This window comes from Trichechus manatus, unplaced genomic scaffold (assembly GCF_000243295.1).
Source record: "Trichechus manatus latirostris isolate Lorelei unplaced genomic scaffold, TriManLat1.0 scaffold00223, whole genome shotgun sequence".
Taxonomy (NCBI): domain Eukaryota; kingdom Metazoa; phylum Chordata; class Mammalia; order Sirenia; family Trichechidae; genus Trichechus; species Trichechus manatus.
The window spans coordinates 2,329,794-2,355,744 of record NW_004444159.1 but is presented as its reverse complement, the minus strand read 5'-3'; the positions used below and the strand labels follow the sequence as shown (position 1 = coordinate 2,355,744).

Here is a 25,951-nt window from a genome sequence, read left to right as displayed (position 1 = left end):
AAGGCTCGACATGTTTACGTTTCAGAAGATGGTGTTATCAGCCGGACTCAGCTTTATGTCCTGGTGTGGCAGCGTTTTTTAACAGATACAATTGATGAGAATCAGAGCCTTCCAGCTCAGACGGCCCCAGGGATGCAAAAGTACTAAAAGCTGTTTTATCACGTACTGCTGGTTTGCACTAGGATTTTCCCCAGCCTTTTCCTTTCACCCCTTCCTCCCCCGAGCCTAGCCTGCATCCTTCATTTCACTCCCAGGAGACTGAGTAGCAATGCCCAGCTGATAAAGGGGGCCATTTCCCCAGCCGCACAATCAACAGCAGGCACACAGCTTCTTTGCCAGGGTTTTGTTTTGTTTCCTTGATTTGTGTTTCTGCTGGTGGAAGGGTCAGATACTATCCACTGGGCTGATAACGAGGGGTGTGAGCTGAAGCCGTTCATCTCATGCACTTCCTAGGGCACTTGCCTGGCTGTTTCTGTTTTAAAGCGTGGATGAGCACAGGAGAGAAGGGTCAAAGTCCTCGATAACTCCTAGTTGTCTGACCCTGAAATGGCTCCCCTCTCTGAAGGCTTGCCAAGTCTATCGGAACATGGTTGTGGCTGAGAACAACGTGTATTATGTTCTTGTTACAATGCCACACTGAAATGCGTACCTTTGGCGTGTCTAAGAGATAACACAGGTGTTTTGGAAATTTACACATGTTTATGCAAAAGAAAGGTAAAATAATAGACTTGCCACAATAGGACATTTGTGGATTAATGTATTTGATTCCTATTATGTGGCTTTCTTGAATTTGAAGTAGTGGACACTCAAATAATAAATTTAGTCTGATTTAAAAAAAAAAGAACTAACATAAACCCACAAGGTTAATATTGCCAAGAGTAATTGAAATTAATACACTGAGTATATATAGTAACTTCTCTTTGAAATGGGCCATAGAGATTTTTGTATGTTATGTCTCACAGCACTGTAACAATTGATAACAGTACTATTAAATAGTCTTCAGAAAAGAGGGTATAATAAATGCTGGAGTTTAAAGAATCAACAATTATATTAATCAAAACGATTTTAGAAATAAACAATGAAAAGTACTTTTAGGTTAGCTGTTTTGCTTGGGAAACAGTGTGTGAACTTAATGAACTTTTTTTTTAATGAACTATTTTTTATGTATATTTTTAAATGCCTGAGTAAAGAAACCTCTGTTGTTTTTATAATATCATTATATATGTAACACACATACTAATATATATCTGTACACACTTGCATGTGTACACCTAGATTTTTTTTTTCTTCAGAGGACATTTTCTAGATTTCAAGGATGCAATTTCCAAATTACCTCCTCGGCCCACCGTGGGCTGAGGTTAAACAAATTCAGGAAAGTATTTGGCGACCCCCATTGGCTCTTTGGGAATCCTGAACCTTTTAAAAATATTTTGGCTTCAAAAATACTATTTCTATCTGTAGTTTTATCAGAATCAGAGCTGTACTTGTTCTTTGGTACTTGGACCCCCTGAGGCAGTAGATGAGTAGGTGAGCCAGGTGCACGGGAGCAGCATTCTGAGGGTGCTCTCTCCCACCTCTGCAGGCCGAGATGGACATGGTGACCTGGGGCGTGGACCTGGCTTCAGTGGAGCAGCAGATCAGCAGCCACAGGGTCATTCATAATGCCATCGGGGACTATCGCTGGCAGCTGGACAAAATCAAAGCTGACCTGGTAAATAAAACGTTTCATTTTAGAGCTTTTCAACAGCATTTTGAAGGACGGGGGAACTACTCTGTATTTCAGGTATCTTTGTCTGAAACACTTGTCTGTTCTTTTTTTCCCAAGAGACTGGAAATTTTTTAAAACCCCATTTCATAAATGGGGAAGTGGAATGGGATGAGCCCACTGTCTGTTGTGCTGACAGAAGGCTCAGGGCACAGTTTGTAGAGAAGGATTGTGGGCGTGGTAATTTTGTTTCCGTGGAAAGCAGAGTATCTCCCCAGATAGCAAAAACGTGGCAGTCGTATAGTTTTGTGTCATTGGTAAGTCATCTCCCATGTGGTAGTTAAAATGTATTGCTACTGAAGTCAATCATGTCTCACCCTGATGCCTTTCCTTTGATTAAAAAAAAAAGGCAGATCTGAAGCTGGTCTAAGAGAATTACAGCATAAAATAGTAGTCTGATCTGGATTGCTTGGTTTGTTTCCCTCCAGATCCCTGCACTTTTTTTGGTTAGTATTTTTCCCCTTGTACTTTAAATCGTTAACTTTTTTTCACTTAGACCAAAGCCACTCATCCTCAGTTCTCCTTCAAGCTTCTTTGGCCTTATTTTTCCTTCTCTGATACCCTGGGTGGCACAGATGGTTTGTGCTCACCTACTAACCTAAAGGTTGGCAATTTGAGCCTACCCAGCTGCACGGTGGAAGAAAGGTCTGGCACTCTGCTTCCATAAAGATCACAGCCAAGAAAACCCTATGGGGCAGTTCTACTCTGTGACACATGGGGTTGCCATGAGTCAGAATCGACTCAATGGCAATGGTTTTTTTTCACAGTACCCAGCCAACTTTCTCCCTTGTTTCTTTAAGATCTAAGGGATCATAAATTGTATTTTTAAACTTTTTTATTTTGTCCTATGGAAATCTTGAAGTGACAGTTACTAGGCCTTTACATTGTGGAGGTGGCTTTACTAGCCAGTGGGGGGTCACCTTCAAACCACCAGGGAAAACATCCCTGCAGTACAAGATTTCACAGAGGAGATACTGCATTGTATTGAGGTGAGTCCAGGATGCTCTTTCTGTATAAATCCACCAGGGGAATGAAATAATTACTCACTTTTTGTCTTCTTCTAGCGTGAGAAATCTGCCATCTACCAGTTGGAGGAAGAGTATGAGAATCTGTTGGTAAGCCGGCTTATTTCTGAAGTGCACACAGTCTCTGTTCATGTTCAGCTCTGTCGGTCCCACAACTACTGAGTGCTGCCTGGGCATTATACTTGGCCACATTGGAAGGACCCTTGGGTGCTCCTATGTGCTGAGTTCACTTTTACTGCTAGGTTTTCTTTGGTTAGCACCTAGTGCTGTTCAGTTTGCAAGTGTCCCATAAATGGGCTTGTTAAATCCTTTCAGTTAAGTGTAACTTTTCCCCTTGTGAACTGCAGACTTTTTATGATGTGTAAGCAAAATATAAGACTTGTTTTCCTCCGTGAGAGGTTTACCGAACTGTCATCACCATATGACAACAGACTCCAAATCGAGTACTTGATGCATAAGAAGAATATATATTTCCATTCTTATGTCTATTTGTGTATCCATGTCTTCACTCTCAATATTTCCTTGTTGGCAGTGATATTTTTTAAATACTGAGCCTAGTAGCGACACAGCAATTTTCCTTAGTTAGGGCTGGGGCGTGACTGACGGCACCTTGAAGTTTGGGGGAGGAAGAGGGCAAGAAAAGCATGATTTATCTTTTTTTTTAATGAAAGTTTTTTTTCTTTATTTTTTATTGTGGTAACAATGTACATAGCACAACATTCGCCAACTCAACAGTTTTTGCAGGTGCAATTCACTAACATCGATTACATTAATCACGCCGTGCAACAGCACCTATACCCGTTGCCAAATTTTCTATCACTATTAACAGATATTCAGTGCTTCCTAAACAATGATGCCCCCTCTTCCCCTCCCTCCTGCCCCTGGTAGCTGCTAATAAACTTCGGTGTCTATACATCTGCCTATTCTAGTTGATTTATCTTTTTAAGAATCCATTTTCCCTTTGTAGTCTAAAATTATTAAATCACAACCCTTCTGGATCAGGCCGTTCCATTGCATCTGAAAATGCTATCTTGTTCCTCATGCTGTCTGGATCAGCCCTCTTCACATACCAGCTGGAGGTGAATGTGCAAGGTTACCGTCCTACCTGTTCTTGTGCTTTTCTTGTAAAAGGGACCAACATGGTTTAGCAGTGAAGTTTGTAGAGAGCACCATTAGCCTGCATGTTGTTATTCCAATGCTGCCTTTGAATGTTCCCTGCAGAAAGCATCCTTTGAGAGAATGGATCATCTGCGACAGCTGCATAGCATCATCCAGGCCACATCCCAGGAGATCATGTGGATCAACGATTGCGAGGAGGAGGAGCTGCTGTATGACTGGAGCGACAAGAACACCAACATTGCTCAGAAGCAGGAGGCCTTCTCTGTAAGCTCGCCCCCCAGTAGTTGTAGATTCTTATTTAGACACTGGTCTTGGAGGGCTACAAGGTGGGGATGAATGACCTTTTAATAATTAATCAGCTATTTGTAATTCAGCCCTGGTTGAAATAGTCATTCCTTTCTGGGAGATTTTCAATGGCTTAAGAGGGGCAATACATTGTTTAGTATCCCAGAAGACAGTAGTTTGTTTAGATATGGTGGAATTCCTTCAGTCAGATAACCCAGAGTGTGTGTAGCACTGCAGTATGGTGGATGAAAACCTGGAATTAGAAAATCTCAGTATTAATTGCAGCTCTGTCTTTCTATCTGTGTTGTCTTGGACAAGGCATTTCATTGGTCTGGCCTCAGTTACATGCTAGATGATCTCAAATATCCTTTCCAGCATTAAAAATTCTATGTTTCTTAAGGAAAAAATGATATGATTCTTTGGCATTTCTCATTTCCAAAATGCAGTTTTGTATTTGACTTCCTTTAAATACTATGAAATTGCTAGAAGGCTAATGGTGACTTGCCCTAAAGGATTTGTTTCTGATTTTTCATTCATAGATACGGATGAGTCAACTAGAAGTTAAGGAAAAAGAGCTCAATAAGCTTAAACAAGAAAGTGACCAACTTGTCCTCAATCAGCATCCAGCTTCAGACAGAATTGAGGTAGGCTTCATGAGATCTGTTTTTTATTAGAAAAAAAAGGGAAACTTTTCACAAAGTAAGACCATACAGATGAATGAGTCTTATCTATCATAAAGCCATGCCAACTTTATTTTATATTTTGGGGTCAACACCCTAGACCAGGAGTTAGCAAACTTTTCCTGGAAAGGACGATAAAAGAAATACTTTAAACTAGCGGGCCATTCAGTCTCTGTCATAACTGCTTAACTCTTCCATTGTAGCATGAAAACAGCCATAGACAATGTGTAAATGAACGATCATGGCTGTGTTCCAATAAAACTTTATTTACAAATTTAGGCAGCGGGCTGGATTTGGCCCTTGGGCTGTAGTTTGCTGACCTCTGCCCTAGACTACCATCTGTGGGCTGTTCTCAAGACTGACATTAGCTGGCAGCTGTGGTATGGCCATATTGGTTGTTAAAGAAAAATCAAAATACTTCCATATCAGTTGGTAAAAGTTACTGCCTTAAGCCCCTTCTCCAACGTTCTGGATGCCTCGGACCTCCCCATCATCTTGCACCTCTGCAGGAACAAGGCCTGGTACAGGGTGTTCAGCACTTTCCCCGGGGTCCGTTCTGACTGGTCAGTAGCTCTGCCATTTGGGTATGGAAATATTTGACTAGTACTCCTAATGGTATCTATTTATTAAAGCTGATTTTAAGATTTAATTTCCACCATACCAAGATTTCCCAGTTGGGAAATTCCATTTTTAATTTTTAGAAAAAAGGTTGCTTGATTTCATAGCTTTCCTTCATAGGCTCCTCTACCTATCGAGGGTACGTATGGCTCTGTACTGCTCAGGAAGGTCCCCCGGTGAAGTAAATGGTTTACACTTGACTGCTAACCTAAAGCGTGGCTGTTCGAACCCACTGCCTCAGAAGAAAGCCCTGGTGATCTGCTTGCATAAGATTACAGCCATTGAAAACCCTCTGGAGCACAGTTCTACTCTGACGCACATGAGGTCACCATGAGTCAGGATCGACTCGATAGCAGTGGGCCCTATACTGCTGAGTGGCATGACAGCTGACGACAATGTCTTGTTTCAGGCATATATGGATACTCTTCAGACCCAGTGGAGTTGGATTCTTCAGATCACCAAATGTATTGATGTTCACCTCAAAGAAAATGCTGCCTACTTTCAGGTATTTATACTTAGAGATAATTTTCATTGTCTTTTAGGACTTAATACCTTAGATTTTGTGTGCATATTAAAATGCACTAAAAAACAATCTTCAAAATATCACATAAGTAATGCTTATTGATTTTCAGTTCAGAGGAGTGTAGATTTGTAACCTCGTCACCAGTCACTCCGATAAGTTAATATATTTTCTTCTCTAAGATTTTCTGTTAGCCACCTGTCACATAGACCTTTAGGGGATTATTTTCCTTCAAATAGAAATGCCAGAAGATACTATTTATTGAGGTCCCTGAGTGGCACAAACAGTTTGCACTCAACTACTAACCTAAAGGTTGTCAGTGTGAACCCACCCAGTGGCCTAGGAAGAAAGGCCTGGTGATCTGTTTCTGTAAAGATTACAGCCAAGGAAACCCTATGGAGTAGTTCGACTCTGTGACACATGGGCTTGCTATGGGATGGCGTCAGCTTGATTAATGGGTTTGGTTTTTGGTTTTATTGTTTACTGAGTTGCTTTTTATTGACATGGAATCACTCTCATCTTTGCTAGTTTTTTGAAGAGGCCCAGTCAACCGAGGCCTACCTGAAGGGCCTGCAGGACTCCATCAGGAAGAGGTACTCCTGTGACAAGAACATGTCTCTGCAGCGCTTGTTGGACCAGATCAAGGAGCTGGAGGTAACTCAGCCCCTAAGCCCTGCAGCCTTACCAGTGGGGAGATGGCATGCCCCTGTCCAACGCAGTTCACTGCTGCTTTGTACTATGGTGCAGAACAGAGCTTCAGCTAGCATTTTCTTCCTTTTCCAGTGGTTTTTCTCAGCGTGAATTTCTTTACATGCTCAGCTACGGCAGAAAATTACTTTTGATTCACAGTACCTGGGTGAATTGCTCAGAGTTCTTATCAGAACAAAAACAAAAAGGGCCCTGATGGCTTAACATGAAAATTCCTTCGGAAAAGCATACTTCAGGTTTTATCAAGAGAGTTCTTTCACACAGGGGTATTCTTTCCTGCCCATTTAATTCATGGCCAGATAGCTTCCTGAGAGGCGTGTTTTGAAAGGTTCCCATGTTCCCCAACGATGAATTTGTGGCTTTTTACAGCTAATGTAACTATAGTGAGGTTTAATTTGTAGTATCATGGTAATTCTATTAATGTCATCTGAAGATCTTATCTAAAATCCACAGGGAATCTATTTTCAACTACAGTTTTAATTTGTAATTGCAGAAAGAACGAGAGAAAATCCTTGAGTACAAGCGTCAGGTGCAGAGCTTGGTAAACAAGTCCAAGAAGATTGTCCAGCTGAAACCACGTAACCCAGACTACAGAAGCAATAAGCCCATTATTCTCAGGGCTCTTTGTGACTACAAACAAGACCAGGTGTGCGCTCAGTTACTCAGAATGATACAAAAGTGTTCCCTTTCTTAACATATAGATGACTGGCAGTCAGAGAGCCAAGTTAATCTAACTTTCAATGAGCACCAGAGTAAACATGTTTTTCTTCTATGTATTAAGCCGCAGTCTGTTGAACAAATGCTACAGCTTCATTCAGTATCATATGATAGTTGTCAATAGTTAAGACAATAGTATTTCTTAAAAATATTTTGATTATTTTTTAAGGCTTAATGCTTCTTTCCTCTTATATGTAAAACTTATCTTTTTATTCTTTTTATAGGGCTTAGTACTTCTTTCTTTTAATATATAAGACTTATTTATCTGTGATGCCTCTCATCTTTAAATTTCTGCCATAAAAGAAGTGAAAAGTGGAGCCATTATGCTGCATTTAAAGTGAATTTTGCAAAAGTTTGTGTGGTAAATTTGGGCATATCTTTTCAAATTTTTTTGTTTTAAAATGTTAAGAGCAAAGCAATCAGACAAGTGATCCCATATAATAAAATCTAATATATAAAATGTGAACTCACAAAGTAGAAAAACTGTGGGGCGAGTTTTTACAAGAGGATTTCTCACCTTACTAATGGATTCCTCAAGCTATCTTTGAAAAGTTACATCATCTAATTCACTTTAAACATAGGTCACTTTATGCACGTCTTTTAGACGCCCATGTATTATTTGAAGGAAGGTACATCAGCATTGTTGGGTTGTGTAAAGATCGGTGTCGTTTGAGAAAAAATATAATTAAGATAGAAACTCAGATGGTTTGCACATTTGTATCTCTGTTTCTATCTTTGGGAAAAAAGGTAAAAATGTGTACCTATGAATAAAGCCAACTTGTGTGCTGCTTGCCTTGCAGAAAATTGTGCACAAAGGGGATGAGTGCATCCTGAAGGACAACAAGGAGCGCAGCAAGTGGTACGTGACAGGCCCAGGCGGCGTCGACATGCTGGTTCCTTCTGTGGGTCTGATTATTCCACCTCCAAACCCATTGGCCATTGACCTTTCTTGCAAGTAAGTTGTTATAAAAGTTCCTAATAGCTATGACATGAATGTGAGTGAAGAGAAAAAGGGCCAAAGCTTATATAAGAAACTTAGACAAATTGTTCCTTATTATATTCATTGTCAAGCCAAGGTTGGAGGTCACCAAGAAAGACACGACTCCTACTCAGGCAGTGGTTGGAATAATGCTTTACTCACACAGAGAAGAGACAGAGCAAGGTCATCTTCGATAGTGGGCATCAGTACCCCATGGCCACTGAGTCTCATTCTCAGGCAGAGCAGGGCTGGTGGTCTGCACATTCTCCTTTTGTGCTTTAGGTGAAGGACCCCGTACCTCCCCACAGATATAGCACTGGGGTTGGCCAGGTACCATGTGACGCATCAGGATAAACAGAACAGAGAAGTACTCAGTAGCCCCTTCCTGATAAGAAAAAGAAGAAACTGGGATGGAGGGAGAGGCTCAGTTCCCAGCCTCCAGTATCAGGGAATGTTCCAGGCCCAAGGCTCTGATTAAGTGGTCCAGGTGAGGGTCGCAAGGCCACGTGACAAACCGCCCTCCCAACATTCACCTCCCTAAAAAGGAACCTTATAATGGTCACCTTACTTTGTCTTGCAATTTGGTGTTAAAGGTATTGTAGTTATTATTGGAGGATAAAAAAGAATATCTGACTGTGTTGAAGGGCAGGAGTGAATAATATTTGTTCACTTCAAAAGTATTGTTTTGACATTCTTCTTTCCCTCAGAAAATCAATAATTTTGCATGTACCAACAGATAAATGGTTTTCCTATCAATATTTGCTCATCAATAGATGGAGGATCCATTTTACAGATTGTTCGATCATATTCTTTTAAATCTTTTATTGGGGAACCGTTCAACCATAGACAGGAGTAGAGAGAATAGCATAATGAACCTCATTATCAAGCTCCAGCCATCATCAGAGTCCCCATGACAGGTTTCTCCCCACCTCCTACACAGTGTTAGACTACTCTGCTGGTTACAAAGCTGCTGGCAAACAAAACCACCACCGTAAAAAAGCATATTGTATAGTTTAACCAAAATGATTTGAATTCTCTACACTAACGTAGATAACTGAGAATGTGCTTTGGGGGAGTCAGCTAATCCAAATCCACTGAAATGTTGAATGTTTTGAAAGTTGTACGTGCACCTGTGACTTCATTAGTTATTGCTTTAGATTTTGTGCAATTGTGTAAACATGTCCAGGTTTCCCGTTCGGGATGGAATATGAAAGTCTGGCTCTAGTAACCTTTCCTTTTGCGCCTCTAGGATTGAGCAGTACTACGAAGCCATCTTGGCTCTGTGGAACCAGCTCTACATCAACATGAAGAGCCTGGTGTCCTGGCATTACTGCATGATTGACATCGAGAAAATCAGGGCCATGACCATCGCCAAGGTATGTCCTTCCGACGGTCAGGCTGCTGGGAGGGAGGCGCTAGCTTCTCCCCGCAGTGCTGGTTTCTACCAGGCAGGTCCTCTAGCTGTGCAGCTAATGCTCTTTTATTTCATCAATAAGCCATCATAGCCTTTCTTAGAGGTTCTGCTCCATCCAGTATAGAATGGGAGGAATTAACACACGGCTGGTTACGAGACAAACAGAAATACTAATTAAAGTTACCTGACAAGTTGAAAGTACCCATGGAAAAGGCACATGGCCCTGCACTATTATGGATGTAATGGAAAGTTAGGTTGTAAAGTATTAATTGGGTAGCACAAAAATAAACGTTGGGATGGAATTCTTGAAATCGGTGGTTTTCAAATTGTGATCTGAAGAATCCTAGATGGGAGGTGGATACTTTAGGGTGAGAAGGATGGAAGTGAAGGAGAGGCATAGAATGAGAAGGTGTAAGGGTCCCTCACCCCCTTTTCTCTTCTTCAGTCAGAGCAGCTTTGCTGTGATCTGCTTTACATTTGGGGCTTCTGAGTAATATTTCATTTGAAGAAAGAGTTCTGTAGAAAAATAAAATTGACAGCCTATTGCTGTGGTTCTTAGCACCTATTATAAAAAGAAAATAATTTCTAAACCCTCAAAGACTTTTTTAATTGTAGTAAATATACAGGTAACAAAACATTTGTCATTTCAATGCTCTTCACATGTACAATTCAGTGACATTATGTTCATCGTGTTTTTCAAGCATCACACTTAACCATTCCTAAATTTTTCCACCATCCTTAACAGAAGCTCAGTGTCCCCTACCTCAAAGACTTTTATGTCTTATTGGACACATCCCAAATGCTGCCTCAAGTCCCATTCTAGAAGGTTGGGGTATTTTTCAGCAGATTCTTCTTGGCAGCACTATGGGGCAGTAATTCCTAAATACCATTTGCCTGGTTTACTTTCAGCTGAAAACAATGCGTCCGGAAGATTACATGAAGACGATCTCTGATCTTGAGTTACATTACCAAGAGTTCATCAGAAATAGCCAAGGCTCAGAGATGTTTGGGGATGATGATAAGCGGAAAATCCAATCTCAGTTCACTGACGCTCAGAAGTATTACCAGACCCTGGTCATACAGCTGCCTGGCTACCCCCACCACCAAACAGGTGGGCTTGTGGTGACTTTCTCTTTGTACCAACCATATCTGCGGTGTTTTTTTTTTAAAAAGTAGTTTGCATGAAACTATTTTTAGAACTATTTCTTTGAAAGAAATACATCAAAAGTAGTTCATATACTGAATTTTTCAGAGTGAAATCAAATGAAGTGGGCATTTTTTTATTGTTGTAAAACTATATATAACACATTTGTCAGTTTAACATTTTTCACGTGTACAATTTACTAACACCAGTTACATTAATCATGTTGTGCATCCATTGCTGATATCTGTTGCCAGACTTTCTCCATCACCATAAACAGAAACTCAGTGACTTCCCTTTACTCCTCCCTTTGGTCTCGATACATTTGCCTATTCTACCTGTTTCATATACATGAGATCATACAACATTTGTCCTTTTGTGATTGACTTGCTTGAAGTGGGCATATTTTTATGCAGTGTGAATGTTTTTGAGGCCCTCTAGCCATGAATTCTCTGACTTTTGTGGTCCTGATGTGTTTTTACAGTAACTGAAATCACTCATCTTGGTACCTGCCAAGAAGTTAACCATAATAAAGTGATTGAAACCAACAGAGAGAATGACAAGCAGGAGACGTGGCTGCTGATGGAGCTCCAGAAGGTCCGCAGGCAGATGGAGCTCTGTGAGAGCCGAATGACCCTGAAAAACATCCTTCTGGCCGACCAAGGTTCTTCACACCACATTACAGTGAAAATAAATGAGCTGAAGGTAGGTAGTGATAGTTATTTTGCCAGAATCCAGGTATATGTATATTTATCTGTGAACTAATTTAAAACTTCCTGGTATTAATATTTAAAGACTAGAAATTAATTTTCAAGAACACAGGCATCTAGCAGGATTTCCTTTTTTCTTTCACATACTTCCAAATTTGTGGAAGGTTACCAGACTGGATTAAACCACCTTTGCTATTGGTTTGTAGGTTGGTGAATCAGGCTACAGTGTTTTTCCTTTGCATGATACAGTACTGTGTTGATTTCAAAGAGTTCCCCAAACATCAGTCTTCTGCCTGAAACAGTCTGTGATATGGATAGACAGGGAACTGACATGGCGAGATTTGATGGGGTAAGATCTCAAAGCCGTTGAAGAGCTGTGACTACAGGCCAAGCTTTTCAACTCCTAACTCAGGGATCTTTTCTGCTCAACCAAACGTGGGCATGGCACTGGAATGCCCAAGGTGTATGTACTATAGGAAAGGGCCCACTTACACAGTTGCTCAGAAGGCCTCCCTGAAGAAGGAAATGAAAAGGCAACTCTATCTTTTTCTTGAATCCTTTACATTTACTGAACTTTTTTTTTTTTTTTTTTATTGTGGTAAAGTATACACAGAAAATTTGCCATTTTAACCACTTTCAAGTATGCATTTCAGTAGCATTAATTACATTCACAACTAAAATTTTTCCATTACCCTAAACAGAACTTTGTTCCCTTTAAGCAGTAACTCCCCGTTCCCTCCTTTCCCAGCTCCAGGTAACCACATACCTACTTTTTGCTTCTATGCATTTGTCCTTGCAATCTAGATATTTCCTGTAAGTAGGGTCATATAATATTTGTTCTTTTGTGTTTGGCTTATTTTTCTCAGCATGTTTTCAAGGTTCATCTACATCACAGCATGTATGAGCACTTCATTTTTTTTAAGGCTAAGTAATATTCCATTGTATGGATATACCACATTTTGTTTATCTGGTCATCTATCGATGGACACTTGGGTTGATTTTTGCCGTTTGGCTATTGTGAATAGTGCTGCAATGAAATTGGTGTACCATCGTCTGAGTCCCTGATTTCCATACTGGACTTTTTAAGGGCAAAATGGTTATAAATAATCACACAGTATAAGTCAGAGGAGCTTTCCTTCTTTTTTTGACAGAGTGTGCAGAACGATTCACGAGCAATTGCCGAAGTTCTCAACCAGCTTAAAGATATGCTAGCTAACTTCAGAGGTTCTGAAAAATATTGCTATTTACAGAATGAGGTATTTGGACTGTTTCAGAAACTGGAAAACATCAATGGTGTTACTGATGGCTACTTAAATAGGTAAACACAATTAATGCTAATCTCAGATACTTAGGCTTTCTTAAACTACATTTTCTCAGATTTAATTGCGTTTATATAATTGACTGGCTGGAGCCCTTGGCTTAGTTTCTGTTCTTAGGGGAGGCTTACTCACATGATTCTGTGGTTTTGAGAAGGTGTCCTGTAGCCTAGGGCGTTAATCCCACTATCTGAAATCTATCACATCTTAGAAGTGAGTTATATTCTCAGGGCCCAAACTTCGAATTCTTAAGTGAGTGTGAAATGGTGGTTTGAATCATGATGGAGAAGAAAAATCAAATAAAATTACCACTTCCTTAGCTTATAAAATAGACAGAATAATTTTTTATGTGCTTTAATATTGTTCTCTTTGTTAATTGTGTCAAGAACCAGCTGTTTGCAGTCTGTTACCAACAGTTTTATTTGCACCCTTTGCTCCTCCAGCTTGTGCACCGTGAGAGCACTCCTCCAGGCTCTCCTCCAGACAGAAGACATGTTGAAGGTCTACGAAGCCAGACTCACGGAAGAGGAAACGGTCAGCCTGGATCTGGATAAAGTGGAAGCTTACCGCTGTGGACTCAAGGTAGCTAGAAAGGTTACTAACAGTGTCCCAGTTTACAGGAAATAATATAAGACTCAATTCTCAATTATAAAGCCTGCTGGGTCTTCATGAGTTTAGAGGATTAGTGGATTTTATTGACCACACATGGTTGATATCAGCAGTTCTTTTTAGGATGCAGTTTTCCAGAGCAGGAACTATGTGAGAAGGTCATTGGTAGTGAGACTCATTTGGGGAATGCTGAGTTATACATAGTTAAATTGGTTTTTATGCTATAGGACTTCACAGAACCTTTGATGTGTTAATATGCATTTACTTATTCAAGAATGGAATATGATATATAGCACTTCCAAACTAATTTACATACTGAGTCCCTTTTAAACAGGGTAGCACAAGGATCTACATCAGGGGAAATGCAATCAGTGGAAATGCAATCAGTAAATACGTTTTCCTGGGTTGATTGTTATCACCTAAAAATACGAATATTCACAGAGTTTTATGAACTTTTTTTTCAGTTGGCCACTTACAGTGTAGCATAAGACGAGAGGAGATTACTTTGTACTCATTTCTCTTGCAGAAAATAAAAAATGACCTGAACTTGAAGAAGTCCCTGCTGGCCACCATGAAGACAGACCTGCAGAAGGCCCAGCAGATCCACTCCCAGACTTCCCAGCAGTACCCACTATATGACTTGGATCTTGGGAAGTTTAGTGACAAAGTCACACAGTTGACTGATCGCTGGCAAAGAATAGATAAACAGATAGACTACAGGTGAGCCCGCTTCTTCCCATATTTTCTTCCCGTTTGGTTGTTCCCAAGCTACTGGTATTTGAGAGTGGTAATTATAAAAAGTAGCGGTTTTGTCTTGCATATAAGTTAGGCATAATAGGAGTCCCTGGTGGTGCAAACTGTTAATGTGCTCAGCTGCTAACCGAAGGTTGGCGGTTTGAGTCCACCCAGAGGCACCTTGGAAGAAGGGCCTGGCGATCTCCTTCTGAAAAATCCTCCTTTGAAAACCCTATGGAGCACAGTTCTGCTCTGACACGCATGGTGTTGCCATGAGTCGGAGTTGACGCAACAGTAACTCATTTTACTGGTAGGCATAATAGATGCTCCTTTAAGGGACTACCTATAACCAGCTTTGTTGGACATGGAGAGAGAGTACCTCAGTACATCAATAGCCAAGTCTGAACCAGCATGTGACAGGGGCCATCCAGGTTCTTAGAGAAATAGTGGAAGCCACTTAGCATGCATTCTGTGCCCTGTTAACTCTTGTTATGACTGTTGGAAGGAGGAGAGGCTTTGAGTGAGCGTTCTCAAAAGCTTAGGAAGATTAAGTCTTATAAAAAAGAAATGCCTTACAGCAAATGAGGGTTTTAAAACATCTTCCGAATTACCTTGCTTGTAGCCCATTTTACTAACAGGTCTTTTTTTAAAAAACATCTTTTTTGAAATATAATTCTCATACTATAAAACTTACCCATTTAAAGTGTACAATTTAGTAGTTTTTACTGTATCTACAGAGTTGTGAAACCATCACCACAACATATTTTAGAACATTGTCATCACCCTAAAAGAAACTCTGTACCCATTAACAGTCACTCCCTATTACTTCCTGCCCCTCCCCCCGCCAGTCCTGGGCAACCACTAATCTACTTTGTCTCTATATAGTTGCCTGTTCTGGACATTCCACGTAAATGGAATCATACTATGTGGTCTTTTGTGTCAGCTTCTTTCACTTAGAATAATGTTTATCCATGTTGCAGCATGTATCAGTACTTTCTTCCTTTTATTGTTGACTAATATTCCATTATACAGAGATAACCACATTTTGTATTATCCTTTCATCAGTTGATTGACTTCTGGGTTTTTTCTATTTTTTGGCTATATCATGAGTAATGCTGCTATGAACATTTGTAGACAAGATTTTGTGTGGACATATGTTTTCAGTTTTCTTGTGTATAGACCTAGGAGCGAATTGCTGGGTCATATGTTAACTCTATGTTAATTTGTTTTGAGGAACAATAGCAGTGCTGTCATAATTTTATTTTATCGGTTTTCCCCAGATTATGGGACCTGGAAAAACAAATCAAGCAACTGAGGAATTATCGTGATAACTATCAGGCTTTCTGCAAGTGGCTCTATGATGCCAAACGTCGCCAGGATTCCTTAGAATCCGTGAAATTTGGTGATTCTAACACGGTCATGAGATTGTTGAATGAGCAGAAGGTACAAGCCAATTTATCATTCCACTGCTGTTTTGAGATTAATTGGGTGTAAACTGTGTTTTCCTCTGGTTTTCATGGCCTAGGTTGGAAATAATAATTATTTAATACTATTAGTCCATTTTGTGAATGCTTAAAGAAAGCTGAGAGGAAGGACAATTGAGATATTTACAAAGAAGTGCGTTTATGAACACAGAAATAATGCAGTGTTGTTCCTCTCATGCTATTGTGTAAAGTGGCTTTAGAAATTGAGATGGTAGGACCAGAACACAGTGCTGACTAGGAAGTAAACTCTTAGATAGAAAATAAGAAGTTGAAGGTCTTCTTTATCTTTTCTGAATGAAAAAAATGCTCATCTTCTAAGGTTTAACTGAAAATATGAGGTCAGTACATGTATTAATAAACTGAAGATCAAAACAAATGACAGTGATTGAAGAGTGAAATAACATTTGTCTTAAGATATCCATACACTTTAACATTTGTAAATATTTCATTTTTGTACAGAGCTTGCACAGTGAAATATGTGGCAAACGAGACAAATCAGAAGAAGTACAGAAAATTGCTGAACTTTGTGTGAATTCAATTAAGGTATGTTGGTTACACAAAGAATTCTCGTTCTTCAAGAATATTATTAACTGTGTTATTTACTAATTCACTTTAAAGATTGTAAATATCTTGAGGATAGTGATTATGACTTTTACATATTTTCTCCTGAACAAACCATAAACGCTTATCCATTAACTTGCATTCATTACAAATTGGCAATATCTGAGGAAATGGATGGTCTTTATTCTTTCAACTGGTTCTATATACAGAAATACCCAATTAGCATATAAAGGTGTACTGCTTGGTGTTAAGAATGTAATATTAGCTGCTTGGACACTAGCAATACACAATACTCTTGGCCTTGGTCATTAGAGACACAGCTTGCTGATTTAAAAGTGTAAAGTTGTAGCTGTCAGTGACTCCTTTTAAGTCCCTTAAGAATATTTTTCTTAAACTTTATTACTTTCCAGGATTATGAACTCCAGCTTGCATCGTATACCTCAGGATTGGAAACTCTACTGAACATACCTATCAAGAGAACTATGGTTCAGTCCCCTTCAGGGGTGATTCTGCAAGAGGTATATATGTGTTTATGTATGTCTTTACATATCTCTTAAAATCTGCCCTTGCTTCTGCCTTTTTCCCTGTCTCCTTCCCTGTCTTACCTACAGTCCCTGAAATTCATTCATTGTTATAGGATATTGCTCTAACTGTACACACTGTGCACAGCAAAGGGCATGGTGGGCAAATCCCACCTTCATTGCTAACTGTGTTATAAGGATCAGCATGAATCCAGTTTCCATTTGGAAAGGGATCCAGTCCTCACCTTCCCACTTCTCCATCCTTGTCGCCAGCCACTCCAGGCGGTACTTTCTCATCACCAGCTACTTGGGGCTGGGGCAGGGGATATCATCTACAAGCGCAATTTCCTCCACTTCAGAGTAGGAAGGCCCTTCTCTCTCCCATCCCTAGCCACCCGGGGCTAAGTCAGAGGATATAAGTTAAAAGGACACAGTCCTTCAGACTGCCAAATAGGCAGATGATGCTAGCCCCTGCTCATTCTCACCCTGCCGGTTCAATAATTCCCTGGAATGGCTCACAGAGTTCACAGAAAGTATACCATACCAATTTATTATAATGAGAAAGGATACAAACGAAGAGACACATAGGGTAAGACGCCCCAGCGCGAGGCCCAGCACAGAGCTTCCTTGCCGCCAGGGGATGCCCTCTGCTCCCTTCCAACCCAGAAGCTCCACTGAGCCCCCATCTTCAAAGCCTTCATTGGTCTCACCACATTGGCCATAGCCAATTACATCACACCCCTCAGGCATCAGGCCCCCAGGTGGTCTGGCTCTCAGAAACCCAGAACAAAAGGCCAAATTGCCTTCTGCACCTCACAGAGACCCATTCAAAAGAGTTTAATAGCAGGTTATGCCCCCTGCCCCCATACCCAGCATGAGTCATTGATATATGGCACGTTTTAGGAGATCGTCAGTGGAAGTCTGAATCTGTCATTGGTATATTAGAGGGTTTGCAGAAATCAGGCTTAAATTTCTAGGTTTAGTAAAGGAGACATCTAAAAGTGAAAAATGTATAATAAGTTTCTAAAAGACAACTTCTTCCCAAAGATGTCAGAGAACATTACATCTCAGGAGGTTCAGGGGAAGCAGTCTGGAGCCATGAGGGTGGAATGCAATGTTTTTAGCCATTTGTTTAGTTGTACTTCTACATTTTGGAAGTAGCATACGTAGAGGAAGGAAATTCACTCTTTAAATTATAATTTAAGTATTTTATTATTTTGGAAAATAAGATTAGTCAACTTGCTTAGGATTTTTTTTTAATCCAACTTTTTTCCCCCTCTCCTTTTCTCCAAGGCTGCAGACATTCATGCTCGATACATAGAACTACTTACAAGGTCTGGAGATTATTACAGATTCTTAAGTGAGATGTTGAAAAGCTTGGAAGATTTGAAGGTAATTTATTACTTCCTTGGGGCATCAAAAAATAGAACTGTATTATCACTGTCTCATTGTGACGTGGATTTGGACATACATTGGTAAAACTGTATTTTCTTTAAACATTTAATAATACTACAGTTTGTGGGTTTATCCTGGGGTTAGTCCCAGATTCTAAGACACTGTTCTAAATGGACTTGTGTAATACTTGCAAAATTGAAGCTACTTTATCTTGCCATAAAACAGTAATTTTGTTTAATGTTTGGTTAAGGAATTTGCTTTAATTCTTTGTGTTAAGTCGAGGATTAACAACATCTTGGAGTAGTTGGATTCGACTATTTAATGTAGAGTGGTTATTTAATTTACTCCTGTTTTCTAATACTTTTGTTTATATGGAAACTCACTTTATACCTTGAAATATAGGGAACATAATTTATAAAATCAAAAGTTTTTGATCTTGAAAAAAATCACCTCATTTTGCAGGTGAGGAAATTGAGACTCAAGGATGATTATAAGATGATTTGCTAAGATTATATAGTTAATAGAAGTTATTAATGGAAGCAGTTAATGGAAGAATTATGACAAGAACCCAGATTTCTTAAATTTTTGTCAAATAGTTTTTGCCTCATATCACACTTTGTATGTGTGTGTGTGGTGGGGTGTGTGTGTGTGCATGTGTTTCTTTGCATGTGTGTCTCTGTGGAGGGGTGTATATGTGTGTGGTGTGTGTGTGGTGGGGTATATTTGTGTGTGTGGTGGGGGTGTTTGTGTGTGTTGTATGTTTGTGTATGGGGGTGTTTATATGCATGTCGTATGCATATGTGTGTATGTGTAAAGAGAAATGGGAAATGGGCAGGAAAATGGGCAGGCACATAGATCTGGGAAGGGGAGAGTACTGCTTCTTTCCTATGATGTGAGGTGTTTTTCTTTCAACATAATTTCTCATTTCAATTCCACAGCTGAAAAATACCAAGATTGAAGTTTTGGAGGAGGAGCTCAGACTGGCCCGAGATGCCAACTCTGAAAACTGTAACAAGAACAAGTTCCTGGATCAGAACCTGCAGAAATACCAGACAGAGTGTTCCCAGTTCAAAGCAAAGCTTGTGAGCCTGGAGGAGCTGAAGAGGCAAGCTGAGCTGGATGGAAAGTCGGCGAAGCAGAATCTCGACAAGTGCTATGGCCAAATCAAAGAACTCAATGAGAAAATCACCAGACTCACTTATGAGATTGAAGACGAAAAGAGGAGAAGAAAGACTGTGGAGGATAGATTTGACCAACAGAAGAATGACTATGACCAGTTGCAGAAAGCAAGGCAGTGTGAAAAGGAGAACCTTGGTTGGCAAAAACTGGAATCTGAGAAAGCCATCAAGGAGAAGGAGTACGAGATAGAGAGGTTGAGGGTTCTTCTTCAGGAGGAGAGCAACCGGAAGAGAGAATATGAGAATGAGCTGGCAAAGGTAAGAAACCACTATAATGAGGAGATGAGTAATTTAAGGAACAAGTATGAAAATGAGATTAATATTACGAAGACCACCATCAAGGAGATATCCATGCAAAAGGAGGATGATTCCAAAAACCTTAGAAACCAGCTTGATAGACTCTTGAGGGAAAATCGGGATCTGAAGGATGAGATTGTCAGGCTGAATGACAGTATCCTGCAGACCACGGAGCAGCGCCGGAGGGCGGAGGAGAATGCCCTCCAGCAGAAGGCCTGCGGCTCGGAGATGCTGCAGAAGAAGCAGCAGCTGGAGATAGAGCTCAAGCAGGTCATCCAGCAGCGCTCTGAGGACAATGCCAGGCATAAGGAGTCCCTGGAGGAGGCTGCCAAGACCATCCAAGACAAAAACAAAGAGATTGAGAGACTCAAAGCCGAGTTTAAGGAGGAGGCCAAGCGCCGCTGTGAATACGAGTATGAACTGGCTAAGGTAAGAAACAGTTACGATGAGGAGATCATTAGCTTAAAAAACCAATTTGAGACTGAGATCAACATCAGCAAGACCACCATCCACCAGCTCACCATGCAGAAAGAAGAAGACACTAGTAGCTACCGAGCCCAAGTCGACAACCTCACCAGAGAAAACAGGAGCTTATCTGAGGAAATAAAGAGGCTGAAGAACACGCTAGCCCAGACCACAGAGAACCTTAGGAGGGTCGAAGAAGACATGCAACAGCAGAAGGCCACTGGCATGGAGATGTCACAGAGAAAACAGCAGCTGGAGATTGAGCTGCGACAGGTCACACAGATGCAAAGTGCAGAGAGTATGAGATATAAGCAGTCTCTGGATGATGCTGCCAAAACCATCCAGGATAAAAACAAAGAGATAGAAAGATTAAAGCAGCTGATAGAAACCGAAACAAACAAATGGAAATGCCTGGAAGAGGAAAACACCAAACTGCAAAGGGCCCAGTATGATCTGCAGAAGGCCAACAGTATCGCGACAGAGACAATCAGCAAGCTGAAGGTTCAGGAGCAAGAGCTCACACGCCTGAGAGTTGACTATGAGAGGGTTTCACAGGAGAGGACTGTGAAGGACCAGGATATCACGCGATTCCAGAGCTTGCTGAAAGACTTGAAGCTGCAGAAGCAGAGGGTGGAAGAGGAGCTGAATCGGCTGAAGAGGATGGCCTCAGAAGACTCGGCCAAAAGGAAGAAGCTGGAGGACGAGCTGGAAGGCATGAGGAGGTCCTTGAAAGAGCAAGCGATAAAAGTCACCAGCCTGACCCAGCAGCTGGAGCAGGCATCCATCGGGAAGAAGAGGAGTGAGGACGACCTCCGCCAGCAGAGGGACGTGCTGGAGGGCCAAGTGAGGGAGAAGCAGAAGACACAGGAGGAGCTGAGGAGGCTGTCCTTGGAACTCGAAGCCCTGAGGCGGCAGCTGGTCCAGGAGCAAGAAAACGCCAAGCAGGCTTACTTGAGGAATGAGCACTTCCAGAAGGTGATAGAAGATAAAAGCAGGAGCTTAAATGAGAGCAAAATAGAAATCGAGCGACTGCAGTGTCTCACGGAGAGCCTGACTAAGGAGCACCTGATGCTGGAGGAGGAACTGCGGAACCTGAGGCTGGAGTACGACGACCTGAGGAGGAGCCGCAGTGAAGCTGACACTGACAAAAACGCAACCATTTCTGAACTTAGGAGCCAACTGCAAATCAGCAACAACCGAACCCTGGAACTGCAGGGACTGATCAGTGATTTACAGAGAGAGAGGGAAAACTTGAGACAGGAAATTGAGAAATTCCAAAAGCAGGCATTAGAGGTATTCACAGATATTTGATCATGGCTTCCCTGTCTCTTAAATAATTCACGCTGTTATCATCTAATCTGAATCACACTCTTGCTACTTAAACGCATGTTTACAGACAGTCTCATTTTTTCTTATTGCTGAACTAGTATGTGTCATGATCCGGACAAATGCTTTAAACTAATCTGCTTTTAAGAACTTCAGCATGTATATAACTTCTGAGATCACTTCTGCTGAATGTTCCACTTTATTTTCTAGAAGATGGCTCTTATTTAGTGAGCTCTGACATACATTTGTAATAAAAAATTTCCTAAATTAAAGCCACACGGTTAACAAAGTAGTTTTCTCTGCAATTTTAAAATCACTTTTTCTTGCTTGCTTAGATGATTTTTCTGTATGCAGTTATCCTATTTTCTTTTAATATATTTCTTTTTGTTTGGCTTTTCTTATTTAAAAATAACTTCTTTAACTTCTACTGCGTTTGACTTCTATAGACAATATTTGTGTGGGGCTGGGTGTGGGATGTATATATCCATATGTTTGTATTGCTTTATTAAACATGCTAGTATAGTTATAATGGGTGAGATGTAGGTATAGAAGGTGTGAAGAAAACTCCCCATATTATTTTTTTCAAACCACAATTACCAAGTAAGACAGGGTCATAACTTCTAGTTACGGGATAAAAAAGTAAGTATGAAGTCATTTATCAAAGTGGCAACATTTATACACACACACACACACACACACACACACACAGAATTTTTGTTGTGAATTTGTAAGATAACAAGTTAACAGTATATCCAGGGAAACCATAGAAAGGGAAAATAAGAAAATAAGTTTTTTTTTTTTAAGATGTAGGAAAAGTTTCAATTATGATGGTAATATGATGTGATCAAAACATTATTTTTTCCCATTTCCTTCTTTTTAAATTCCAGGCGTCTAACAGGATCCAGGAATCAAAAAGTCAGTGCACTCAGGTGGTGCAGGAAAGAGAGAGCCTGCTGGTGAAGATCAAAATCCTGGAACAAGACAAGGCAAGGCTGCAAAGGCTGGAGGACGAGCTGAACCGCGCCAAAGCAACACTAGAGGCAGAAAGCAGGGTGAAGCAGCGCCTCGAGTGTGAGAAGCAGCAGATCCAGAATGACTTAAATCAGTGGAAAACTCAATATTCCCGCAAGGAGGAGGCCATTAGGAAGATTGAATCAGAAAGAGAAAAGAGTGAGAGAGAGAAGAACAGCCTGAGGAGCGAGATTGAGAGACTCCAGGCAGAGATCAAGAGGATTGAAGAGAGGTGCAGGCGTAAACTAGAGGACTCTTCCAGGGAGACGCAGTCCCAGCTGGAGACGGAACGCTTCCGGCTTCAGAGAGAAATCGACAAGCTCAGACAGCGCTCCTGTGGGTCCCATCGGGAGACCCAGACGGAGTGTGAGTGGACGGTCGATACCTCAAAGCTGGTGTTCGAAGGACTGAGGAAGAAGGTGACGGCGATGCAGCTCTATGAGTGCCAAGTGATTGACAAGACGACCCTGGACAAGCTGATGAAGGGGACGAAGTCAGTGGAAGAAGTTGCTTCTGAAATCCAGCCTTTCCTTCGGGGTGCAGGAGCTATTGCTGGAGCCTCTGCTTCTCCGAAGGACAAGTACACTTTGGTAGAGGCCAAGAGAAAGAAATTAATCTCCCCAGAGTCCACGGTCATGCTTCTGGAGGCCCAGGCAGCCACTGGTGGGGTCATTGATCCCCACAGGAATGAGAAGCTGACTGTTGACACTGCCACTGCCCGGGACCTCATCGACTTTGATGACCGCCAGCAGATATACACAGCAGAAAAAGCCATCACAGGCTTTGATGATCCATTTTCAGGCAAGACAGTAGCTGTTTCTGAAGCTATCAAGAAAAATCTGATTGATAGAGAAACTGGAATGCGCCTGTTGGAAGCCCAGCTTGCATCCGGGGGTGTCGTGGATCCTGTTAACAGTGTCTTTTTGCCAAAAGATGTTGCCTTGGCCCGTGGGTTGATTGACAAAGATTTGTATCGGTCACTGAATGATCCCCGAGATAGTCAGAAAAACTTTGTGGACCCGTTCACCAAAAAGAAGGTCAGTTACTTGCAGCTGAGGGAACGGTGCAGAATTGAACCACATACGGGTCTGCTCTTGCTGTCGGTTCAGAAGAGAAGCATGTCCTTCCAAGGAATTAGACAACCTGTGACCGTCACCGAACTAGTCAATTCTGGCATATTGAGACCATCCACTGTAAATGAACTTGAATCAGGGCAGATTTCTTATGATGAGGTTGGTGAGAGAATCAAAGACTTCCTCCAGGGTTCAAGCTGCATAGCAGGTATATACAATGAGGCCACAAAACAGAAGCTTGGAATCTATGAGGCCATGAAAATCGGCTTGGTCCGACCAGGTACTGCTCTGGAGTTGCTCGAAGCCCAAGCAGCTACTGGCTTTATAGTGGATCCTGTTAGCAACTTGAGGTTACCAGTAGAAGAAGCTTACAAAAGAGGCCTGGTGGGCATTGAGTTTAAAGAGAAGCTCCTGTCTGCAGAACGAGCTGTCACTGGGTACAATGATCCTGAGACAGGAAACATCATTTCCTTGTTCCAAGCTATGAACAAGGAGCTCATTGAAAAGGGCCACGGCATTCGCTTATTGGAAGCCCAGATAGCAACCGGGGGCATCATTGACCCAAAGGAGAGCCATCGTTTACCAGTTGACATGGCCTACAAGAGGGGATATTTCAATGAGGAGCTTAGTGAGATTCTTTCAGATCCAAGCGATGATACAAAGGGATTTTTTGACCCTAACACTGAAGAAAACCTTACCTATCTGCAGCTAAAGGAAAGATGCATTAAGGATGAGGAAACAGGGCTCTGTCTTCTGCCCCTGAAAGAGAAGAAGAAGCAGGTGCAGACATCCCAAAAGAATACCCTCAGGAAGCGTAGAGTGGTCATAGTTGACCCAGAAACCAACAAGGAGATGTCTGTTCAGGAGGCCTACAGGAAGGGCCTGATCGATTATGAAACTTTCAAAGAACTGTGTGAGCAGGAATGTGAGTGGGAAGAAATAACCATCACTGGATCAGACGGCTCTACCAGGGTGGTCCTGGTAGACAGGAAAACAGGCAGTCAGTATGATATTCAGGAAGCCATTGACAAGGGCCTCGTTGACAGGAAGTTCTTTGATCAGTACCGGTCTGGCAGCCTCAGCCTCACTCAGTTTGCTGATATGATCTCCTTGAAAAATGGTGTAGGCAACAGCAGCAGCGTGGGTGGTGGTGTCAGTGATGATGTTTTTAGCAGCCCTCGACATGATTCTGTAAGTAAAATTTCAACCGTATCCAGCGTCAGGAATTTAACCATCAGGAGTAGCTCTCTGTCTGACCCTCTGGAAGAATCAAGCCCCATTGCGGCCATCTTTGACACAGAAAACCTGGAGAAAATTTCCATTTTTGAAGGCATAGAGCGAGGCATTGTGGATAGCATCACGGGCCAGAGGCTTCTGGAAGCTCAGGCCTGCACGGGCGGCATCATCCACCCTAACACGGGTCAGAAGCTATCACTCCAGGATGCTACCTCCCAGGGTCTGATTGACCAGGATATGGCCACCAGGCTGAAACCTGCTCAGAAAGCCTTCATTGGCTTTGAAGGAGGGAAGGGAAAGAAGATGTCAGCAGTAGAAGCCGTGAAAGAAAAATGGCTCCCATATGAGGCAGGGCAGCGCTTCCTGGAGTTCCAGTACCTCACAGGAGGCCTCGTTGATCCGGAAATACATGGGAGGATAAGCACTGAGGAAGCCATCAGGAAAGGCTTCATCGACGGCCGAGCTGCTCAGAGGCTGCAAGACATCAGCAGCTATGCCAAAATTCTGACCTGCCCCAAAACCAAATTGAAAATATCCTACAAGGATGCCATGAATCGCTCCATGGTAGAAGATATCACTGGGTTACGCCTTCTGGAAGCAGCCTCAGTTTCCTCCAAGGGCTTGCCTAGCCCTTATAACGTGTCTTCTGCTCCCGGCTCTCGCTCCGGCTCTCGCTCCGGTTCTCGCTCTGGGTCTCGTTCTGGTTCCCACAGTGGCTCCCGGAGGGGCAGTTTTGATGCAACAGGGAATTCTTCCTACTCTTACTCTTACTCATTTAGCAATAGCTCTATTGGGCATTAGTAGTCAGTTGGAAATGGTTGCTACACCTTAGCTTCTTTTATATGAATTTTCACTTTATTAAATAATAAGAAAGAAAACTCAGTGCTTGCAGTAGGGATAATATAACTTCGCTTAAGAAAATATAGTCATGTTTGAAATCAAACAGTAAAGGCTGTTCCGGCTTTTGATCTTCTTAGCTTATCTTAAACTAACATAATACTTCTTGGATGTAGTATGTATGAAATGGTAATCAATTGTAAGGATAGAACAAATTGAATTTAGC

The 25,951-nt window shown here is 41.5% G+C and overlaps 1 protein-coding gene across 3 annotated transcripts in view; it reads left to right on the top strand.

Annotated features, from left to right (window-relative positions):
- DSP (desmoplakin) overlaps positions 1-25,689 on the top strand; it is a 43,775-nt gene extending 18,086 nt beyond the window's left edge. Inside the window, exons 5-24 of one of the 3 annotated variants that reach the window (XM_004388941.1) lie at positions 1,583-1,711; positions 2,830-2,880; positions 4,012-4,173; positions 4,734-4,838; positions 5,902-5,997; positions 6,541-6,666; positions 7,214-7,366; positions 8,238-8,392; positions 9,666-9,792; positions 10,740-10,941; positions 11,456-11,676; positions 12,833-12,999; positions 13,441-13,579; positions 14,133-14,326; positions 15,622-15,784; positions 16,285-16,368; positions 16,797-16,904; positions 18,201-18,299; positions 19,241-19,738; positions 22,456-25,689. In XM_004388941.1, coding sequence (XP_004388998.1) covers positions 1,583-1,711; positions 2,830-2,880; positions 4,012-4,173; positions 4,734-4,838; positions 5,902-5,997; positions 6,541-6,666; positions 7,214-7,366; positions 8,238-8,392; positions 9,666-9,792; positions 10,740-10,941; positions 11,456-11,676; positions 12,833-12,999; positions 13,441-13,579; positions 14,133-14,326; positions 15,622-15,784; positions 16,285-16,368; positions 16,797-16,904; positions 18,201-18,299; positions 19,241-19,738; positions 22,456-25,689 — 6,213 coding nt within the window. Of the gene's footprint in view, positions 1-1,582; positions 1,712-2,829; positions 2,881-4,011; positions 4,174-4,733; positions 4,839-5,901; positions 5,998-6,540; positions 6,667-7,213; positions 7,367-8,237; positions 8,393-9,665; positions 9,793-10,739; positions 10,942-11,455; positions 11,677-12,832; positions 13,000-13,440; positions 13,580-14,132; positions 14,327-15,621; positions 15,785-16,284; positions 16,369-16,796; positions 16,905-18,200; positions 18,300-19,240; positions 21,536-22,455 lie in introns of all 3 variants that reach the window. The other 2 variants (XM_023742909.1, XM_004388940.1) reach the window with 2 other exon arrangements.
- The last annotated feature ends 262 nt before the right edge of the window (positions 25,690-25,951 follow it).